An 8,259-nucleotide genomic window follows, 5' to 3' on the forward strand; every position below is an offset into this window, starting at 1 on the left:
GTGGGCAAACAGGGGACCGATCTGAGTCTACATTGAGACATTGCAGCTTTTGATTCACTATAAAAAGCTGTTTTCATGTTGAAATTACAAGGCAAGCAAGAACGGCACTGAAACTCTTCCAAACACAGCATATTCAAGGACCCAACTTGGCATCTCCGGATTACCAATGCTCAGTTCTTGCACAAACAGAAAACAAAGCAAATCCAGCATAAGAACCAAACTTATGCTGCTATGCCAGGTAGATATATCAGGAGGTGAGTAAGATTCATCATAACTTGTCCGATGAATTATGATCCATTCAGATAACAAGTATGCATCGTGTTCATAGGCGTTCGGGAGACCTAGCTCGCCTTGGGAATAATAGCACCTTGTCGCGCCCCCTAGGCATCCGGGCGTATCTGGCTCGCCTTGGGTCTCCTGGTGCCTTTAAAACACTGCCAAAGAACATAAACGCCAAAGATCTACTGCTGTTGAAAACCTTAGATATTAGCATTGCATGAACATCACATGCCCTTACGATCAAAGCAAAGCTCTCTCAGCAGGTGGTTTGCTCATTTTCAGGATCCAACAGTAATGATCATTGAAGAACTAGCATTAATGTTAAACACCGATACTAGAGACCTATGATTTACCCTCCTGCTTTAGAAACACATTCTGCACATCAGCTTTACAATAACCTAGAAGATCAAAAGCAGTTGTACTGGTAGTCTGGTGCACCACAACTAAGTGAAAATCCCGCCAGGAAAACACAAGATGCCTCATGCTGCAGACCACAATGAAGGAGAACATGCCTCACGCTTTGATGTTCCAATTGTGTGCTGATCGTGGACCGCTTGTAATCCCCTCATAGTATTGTGATGGTAGCTTTCCTTTGTTCCATTGCTTCACAAACTTTAGGAACAGATCACGAGCAGACTCTGAAGAAAGATCTGAAAAATATTTGCCTTTTTCTTCCTTCAGCCAGGTCGCAAACTCATTGTTCTTTGCAAAGTAGTCATCTTTAGATATTTCTTTGAAGACCTGTTTCAGCAAGTGGGGAATATGAGAAACAAGGATAATTCAAGGAGGGAAAAAGGGGCCAGGCAAAACAAAAACTGAATTCAGTAAATGTCAGTAACTCCTGTTTTTGCAATGAGATACATACCCCATCGGTCCAGTCAAATAAATTTGAGTCACTATTTCTGTTCTTAACAACTAGCTACTTTGAATATAAATAAATCCCATTGCCACCAATTGATCAGGAAACCATGACATGTAACAAACATCATACTCAATGTAAGCACACCATGGTTGCAAAGATCTTTCAGGAATGTACGTACTAATATTTCAATAAGTTGCAGCATAAAAGATTGCATGGAGGAAGCAATATCCTAGAAAGCACAAAATGCCTACTTGCATCATTGTTTCAGGTCAACAAATCATGTTCCTCAATTCAGCCTTCATAAGGTAAACACGTTATGGCAAGTTTCAATGTTCTATGCAGCCTACAGATGAGAAATAGATTCTTGGAGATTTCCATGAACCTCCCATGTCTATGACAACACAAAGTGACTTATACTTCGGCAGTGATAATTATAGAAATGTTTACATACTATATGTTCTTATCCCTGATTCGTTCTTTCAAGACACACCCAAAATTGGAAACATGAAACAAGTTCTAAGTTTGGGTCTACACTTTTAGTCTTTTACTTGTAGGGTAAGCCAACATTGTTCCTCGAATTGGTTCTATTTCAAAGCAGTGTTCCACTGCCAATGAAAGCTCAATCTTCTAAAGCAATTTATTTACAATGTTCAGATAAATCAAATCATTCCTAAGCAAACTATTTATTCAGTAATGGCCAATGAAACAGAGGACATCGTTCAGGGAACTCACTGCATCCTTGTCTTTTCTCTTGCTCTTCTCCTTCTCTTTGGAATGCCTCTCCTTCGAATCCCTCTCTGCAATGCAAAGAAACACACACATCAAAACCATGGTTGGAAATAGCCCGCTATAGCCTCGCTATAGGCCGCTAATAGCTTTTTAAGAGATCTACCGCTATGCTATACAGCATTTGTTCGCTATATCCGCTAAAGGAGGTTTTATGAGATTTAGCCATGCTAAATGTCCGCTAAATAGGTTTTTGTGAGACTTAGCAGCGCTAAATGTCAATTGGGTACTGTTGGGTAGTTAAGAGATGTGTTAGACTCAAATTTTAGGTGTTAGACCAACGATACTTATAATTTGTATGAGATTATTTATTATTTTATCATTTCGCTAAATGATTTAGCTTTCGCTATAGCCTGCTATAGCTTCGCTATAGCTATTCTATAGCTTTTAGAGTAGGTTACCGCTAAACTTCATACCCCGCTATTTCCAATCTTGATCAAAACCAAAACCTAGCAACAGTTCGGTGCACATTAGAGCTATTAGAAATTTAGCTAAGAACCTAACATACAGAGGTTCAGAGAGCAAAATTGCACAAAGAGAAGTGGATGCAGACATAGAACAGAAAGTGTTGAAGAGCCAGAAGTTATTGGTGATTATGACGATTGAAAGAATCCAACCTTTGCCTCTGTCCCTGTCGCTGTGCTTGCTCTTCTTCCTCTTCTTGTGCCTGTCGTCCTCCTCCTCCTCCTCCCTGTCCTCCCGTCTGCTCCTCCTGCTATCCTTCTTGTCCCGCCTCCTCCGTTCCCTCCCCTCTTCCTCCCCTGAAACAACCAAGAGAAGAGGATGATGGGTTCGACCGCGAGAGGGGAGAGGAACGGGATCTCCGGGTACCTGAGGAGGGAGAAGAGCGGCGCTTCCTCGACTTCCCCTCGCCGCCCATCGTCGCGCGCCGGCGGCCTCGTCCGCCGCCCGAGTGAGCGAAGAAGGGCACCGAGCAGTTTGGGGAAAGAAGATTCTCTCGGAGCCTCGTGTTGGGCCTAAGTGGATACAAAGCCCATGTATTTTTGGCCCGCCAAGTCGGTGGATCAGAAGCGGACGATGTCTCAGCCTAGTGGGAGAGGGCTTTGACGCAAAAGCTCGCGCCCGGTAGGCGATCGTGGCCGTGCATACTCGATCGGACGGTCAGTGGAGACCTATTCCTATCCTGATCGGGATGGATCTGCTCATCCGATATTCCTGCTAGTGTTCCAATCCGATTCCCAACTCCGATATCTCCAAAGCCATCGTCGAGACCGGCGTGGTGCTGGTGAAGCAAGGTGTCAGTGTGCATTCATCAGAGAGTTGAAGTCTCCAATGGCTGGTAGCTTCTTTTTTTCCCAATGGTTTACTTGATAGCTTTGATGTACTATTTTCTGCCAATTTAAGGCAAGAGACTGTAATAAAGTAGCGCAAGCACGTAGAAAAAGGTCAAGATTCACTATGAAAAAGGTGCAGGTCGATGCAATTCACACAAGATGGAGAACAATTACTACTGTCGATCGTTCATCAACTGCGCATAAAACATCTGAATCCTGGGGGAGATCCTGCAAGAGTTAGTTGCCATCTTGATAGCCTAATATGTGAGTAGTAATTAAGGTGTAAATAAACTAGAGATCAACTTGTATAGGTTGCTCGCCAATCAAAGTCTGCTGTATCTCAGTGCCACCGTAACGCAATATATTGTAGTGTACAATAAACTTTTTTTCTACTTTAGCACAAAAGATCTGTAGCTCTCCTCCTTGTATTTGAGAGAAAAAAAACCGCACAAGCTATGATTCCAAACGTTATACTCAGCAGACTCATAGCGCCTGGCGGGGCTGATCACTGAGTATAATCATTACCTCAAAAAATCGTTGCACTCACGCAATGAATTTAATCGCCATACTCACAGTGTAAAAAATCACAGATTTTGCTACGGTACACCCATTACCTCCTAGGAGGTAAGATAACAAAAAAATCTGAGCCAATTTCAAGAGAGACAAAATAATTAATTAAAGCTGATAATTGCTATAATAAGCGTCTCATCTGCATGCATGCATGCAGTTTGTTTTAGATTGGTTGTAACCGACAACAACAAATGCACATTTCTTGGAAGGCTGCCTTGAGATAATTTTGGATCGGGGAAATTAAGTGGGAGATGCCTGTTATATTTTTTTTTTGAAAGCGCTAGTGCATCATCAGAATCAGAGGTGATGTTGTATACGGAGTCTTCAAATTTCATCGAAATTTTGAGATGGACTCCACCTCATGTTGGGGAGGGGCCCGGGGTGTAAAAACATGTCACGTTACCTCATTTTGGGGAAGGGGGGGGGGGGGGGGGGGGGGGGTTACACGTTTCATGTACGTCCATGAAGAAAAAAATAGTATTATTACAACTGACCCATTTCATATCTATTATAAGATCTATTACATATTTAGATCACACGGCATGCCACTTTTTTTTCTAGCAAATCCATGTCAAAAGATATGATTATCAAAATGTCATGTAACGAGATGGCAAAAGAAGAAGAAAAAAGTAAATTTACATGCAATGTGCTCATGGGTATGTTACGTGATTGGAGGGGGAAATGTTTCTTTTCTCAATCTAATTCCCATAGCCGGCACATCAGGTGGGAAAAAAAACAGGAATCTGAGATCTCAACTTTTTTTTCCCACTGGGAGGGGCAACGAATCATGCATGCAATATATGGTAGATCTAATTCTCTATTTTCTAATTAAAATCTATAAAATAAATATTAAAAGTATTACCTCCTAAGAGGTAATATGACATTAGATCAACGGTCCACATTCATTTCGGTGTACCGTAGCAAAGCCCAAAAATCACCATACTCACATAAACGCCGAATTAATATAAACCACAATCCTGTTATTACCACTGAGTTCACAAACCATGCATTGTACGAGAGGGTTCCATCAGTTCCGACCAATTAGGCTACTGGCTTGTATATCTTAGAAGCACAACTGAATTATCCATATACTAGCTAATACATACATATATCTTTTCAGATGCCAACTGATGATGATGATGATGACATATGTATGAGCTCGATCTCTGAACACCCAACTACCCAAGCTCCTCTTTCCACCATGCATGATATATAGTCATCTCCTCCCCATGGACAATTAATCTGCAGCAAAGAAAGAATTAACCACAGATAATTAATTTATATGATAAAAATATAAAAGAGAAAAAAAATCTTGTCAGGTTGTATGAATAATAAATGCTTTATTAATTATGATGTGGTAAATATACACACCTGAGTGATCAGATGTGTGCATGGCTAGGCTAGCTGGGCTGGGCTTACCACAGCTGCAGGCCGTGGCCATGGAGGCCGCCGCACGCCGGGTCCTGCAGGTTGGGCTGCGTCGGCTGCAGCCGGAACCCGACGTCGGGGTGCAGCTGCGGCGCCGCGGGCGTCAGCTGGAGCGCCGTGCTCGACGACTCCCCGCCGTAGTAGCAGCCGGAGTGCGGCGCGAACGGCGCCGGCGCCGGCGCCGGCAGCATCGCCAGCGGCGCCATCTCCCCCAGCTTCACCTCGCCGCCCAGCGCCGCCGCCTGCTGGTTCTCGTTGATCTGCAGAGCCAGCACGGAACGCGCGCATGAATACAAATGCAATAACATCACAATATCATCAAATCCATCGATCATGCTTGTGCAGCAGAACAACAACACAAGTAAGACAGAATTAAACTTGAAAAACAGGATGAACAATGTTTCTGGATTACGTACCATGCGGTACAGGAAGGTGTTCTGGTCCTCCAAGATGTGTTCCTGCCCATTGACAGATCGAACTGCATTCAGAACCGATCGAGCACTCATATGATCATGCATGCTTGTATGTGTGTTGGATTATTGTGGATTACCTTGCGACGCAGGTTGTCAAGCTGTTGGTTCAGGAGCTGATGCTGCAAGAAGAGAACAAGGGATTCAGACATTGATCAGGTGATCGATCAGTACGTTGCTAGAACTAGTACCACACCAATTACAGCTTGGTGTACTACTGCAACTGGAGCTGCAAGAATCGCAACTAGTAGCTAGTAATGTTAATACCTTTCTCGCGCGAACTTTGGAGACGGCGTACTCGAGCTGCTGCTCGAGGTCGCTGATGTCGTCGAGGGTGAGCGAGGAGAGGTCGTCGCCGGTGTACCTCCTGATGCCCGTCTCCAGCTGGTCCATCTCGTTCTTCATCCGCGTCATCTCCACAAATATTTGCTGCACAAAAACTCGAATGGTTATATATATAGCATGCATATATGAGGACTGTTAAATTACTAGTACTTAATTTTTTTGTGTTCAGGTTCAGGCTACCTGATCCTGGTTTATCTCCTCAAAGTGGGTGTTGGTAGCATGCTGGTACTGCTCAATCAGCTCCTTCAAGCTGAATTTAATTAAATTTGTCAAACATTGTCGTAACCAACATATATTTGCATATGTCAGAAAGGTAGTAATTTAATTGCGGTGCGATTTACATATCCACTATCATCGCTAATAAGCATCTGAGGCAAATGAATGATGTATCTCAGTAAGATATATAGCGGAATTACTCAAGTAATTTAATTTAGTTTAGTTTTGTTAACCGCCTCACAGCTAGCATCAACATAGATTTGGAATTTCATGTTTTGCATGGATTATTATAAAGATCTTAGATTCATAGGCTACTTAAAATACAAGCTAAAGTAAACCCAAGAAGTCAGAGTACACACATTCTGTTCTGTTGTGTCAGTGCTTATATGATTAACTTGCTTAATAAACCACTTAACTTGTGTATCACGAGAACTGAGGAAACAAAAGGCAGCTAGTATGTTTTCCTAGATTGATACTTAAAAGCACATAGGATCATGCAGATCTTGTGGCATATATAGTAGACAGCACACCATGTATCATAAATCAACAATCCCCAAATTCTCAGTTAAAAGAAGAAAAACTTCCAGATTCTTAGAGTACGTAGTTCGATTTTAAGAAAATTACAAAGAGCATAAGGAGGGTTTGTGATGCATCAGTTCTAATATAATTGTACCTGTGCCTATTTTGACCCATGAATTCTTTGGCAGTTCAGCAAAAATCAAGGGATGCACTCCATTGTGCACATACTAGTTACATACAGATTGCTGAAGAACTAGTTAAAATTAAAGAAGGCAGCAGGGTGAATCCAAGAAAAAGGGGAAATCATCTATGAGATCTGCACACTAGCTACAAGCGAAATGTAATACACTAGCTGTGCATCGTCATACTCATATATAGATCATCAATGTTCTGAAATCCTTGAGCCAGAAAATTACAGGCCAAGGGAAAATCTGAAAGGTCAGTAATAACTGATTGTTTCTGCAAAGCCCTAAACAAGGCAGAAAAGCCTGGGCAAAGAAACTGTGTTGGAGAAACAAGAGGAGACTGATCGATCGGCGGTTCGGGATGTGGATCTAACCTGCAGGCAGGGCTGCAGTACTCGAACATCTTGCCGGTGCTGGAGAAGATGACGACGCCGACGCGCGCGTCGCACAGCACGGCGAGCTCGTTGGCCTTCTTGAGCAGTCCACCCCGGCGCTTGGAGAAGGTGACCTGGCGGTTCGTCGAGTTCTCGATCCGCTTGATCTCGATCTTCCCGCGGCCCATGGCGCCCGGCAGCCCGCTACGGTCGATCCAAAAAGCAGCACGTCGATCTCTCGTTAGAGCTAGCTGCCAGGGAGTTCAGGATGCAAACTCGCTTTTGCCTGCATGAGGAAGCAGCAAACAAAGGGGTTAACGCGCTAATGGACGAACACGAGTTGAATCTTGTTGGAATTACTAGCATGAGGCATATGCATGAGCTCAAAATGAACCTAGCAGTCACATAAAGAAAACCTGCGATGTATAAAAGGGCACAATCAGAAGTAGAAATTTTGTCTATAGTTCCATTGCCAAGGATGAAGAACTAGAAAAGGCTACATTTTTCTTGAAATAATCACAGAGGAGTAGATGGAGGTAGCTAGAGAGAGAGGGGGCTGAGCTATGTGTTCATACCTTGTAGAGAGGTGCTTGCTTGAAAGGCAAAGGCAGGAGGGGCAGAAGGAAGGACATATATAGAAGGAGAGCAAGGTGCAGAGTGCTAGCCTGGCCGGTCTCTCTAGCTAGTTACCCCTCCTGCCACAGTAAATGCTACTCGTGACGTCAGCAGTAACTTATCTTTGACTGAGGGAGCGGGACATGCCAAATTTTTACTAACAATGTGTGTTTTACTCTTTCTTGCTGCAGATCGGCCGTCTACTACCAATTAGTAGTATTGTGCACCGCAAAAGACCTCTAATTTAGATCTTTTTAGAGTTTAATCTGGCATAGATTTACGAAGTGCTTAATGAAATCCTTTTTTACGAACTTG

General features: G+C 43.2%; 2 protein-coding genes across 2 annotated transcripts; both read right to left on the bottom strand.

Annotated features, from left to right (window-relative positions):
* Nucleotides 1-462: 462 nt before the first annotated feature.
* LOC120654769 (style cell-cycle inhibitor 1-A-like) lies at nt 463-2,911 on the bottom strand. The gene is made up of 4 exons (XM_039932405.1): nt 2,759-2,911; nt 2,545-2,688; nt 1,874-1,938; nt 463-1,020 (listed from the first exon to the last, which is right to left on the bottom strand). The coding sequence occupies exons 1-4, from the start codon at nt 2,805-2,807 to the stop codon at nt 793-795; spliced, it is 486 nt and encodes a 161-aa protein (XP_039788339.1). The 5' UTR covers nt 2,808-2,911; the 3' UTR covers nt 463-792.
* Nucleotides 2,912-5,207: 2,296 nt separating this feature from the next.
* LOC120653913 (MADS-box protein ZMM17-like) lies at nt 5,208-7,517 on the bottom strand. The gene is made up of 6 exons (XM_039931581.1): nt 7,330-7,517; nt 6,216-6,285; nt 5,958-6,119; nt 5,771-5,812; nt 5,637-5,678; nt 5,208-5,480 (listed from the first exon to the last, which is right to left on the bottom strand). Exons 1-6 carry the CDS (start codon nt 7,515-7,517, stop codon nt 5,208-5,210), a joined length of 777 nt encoding a protein of 258 aa, XP_039787515.1.
* Nucleotides 7,518-8,259: the final 742 nt, after the last annotated feature.

This window comes from Panicum virgatum, chromosome 1N (genome assembly GCF_016808335.1).
Source record: "Panicum virgatum strain AP13 chromosome 1N, P.virgatum_v5, whole genome shotgun sequence".
NCBI classification, from domain to species: Eukaryota; Viridiplantae; Streptophyta; class Magnoliopsida; order Poales; family Poaceae; genus Panicum; species Panicum virgatum.

Bases quoted from the DNA above. Each gene is read 5' to 3' on its own strand.
- LOC120653913 (XM_039931581.1), bottom strand. From the start codon at position 7,517: ATGGGCCGCGGGAAGATCGAGATCAAGCGGATCGAGAACTCGACGAAC. The intron at 6,286-7,329 runs GTTAGATCCACA...AATTAAATTCAG, and splicing joins TACTGCAGCCCTGCCTGCAG to CTTGAAGGAGCTGATTGAGC. The intron at 6,120-6,215 runs GTAGCCTGAACC...GTTTTTGTGCAG, and splicing joins AGGAGATAAACCAGGATCAG to CAAATATTTGTGGAGATGAC.
- LOC120654769 (XM_039932405.1), bottom strand. From the start codon at position 2,807: ATGGGCGGCGAGGGGAAGTCGAGGAAGCGCCGCTCTTCTCCCTCCTCA. The intron at 1,939-2,544 runs GTTGGATTCTTT...TTTGCATTGCAG, and splicing joins CGACAGGGACAGAGGCAAAG to AGAGGGATTCGAAGGAGAGG. The intron at 1,021-1,873 runs GTGAGTTCCCTG...TTGCTGAAACAG, and splicing joins AGAGAAAAGACAAGGATGCA to GTCTTCAAAGAAATATCTAA.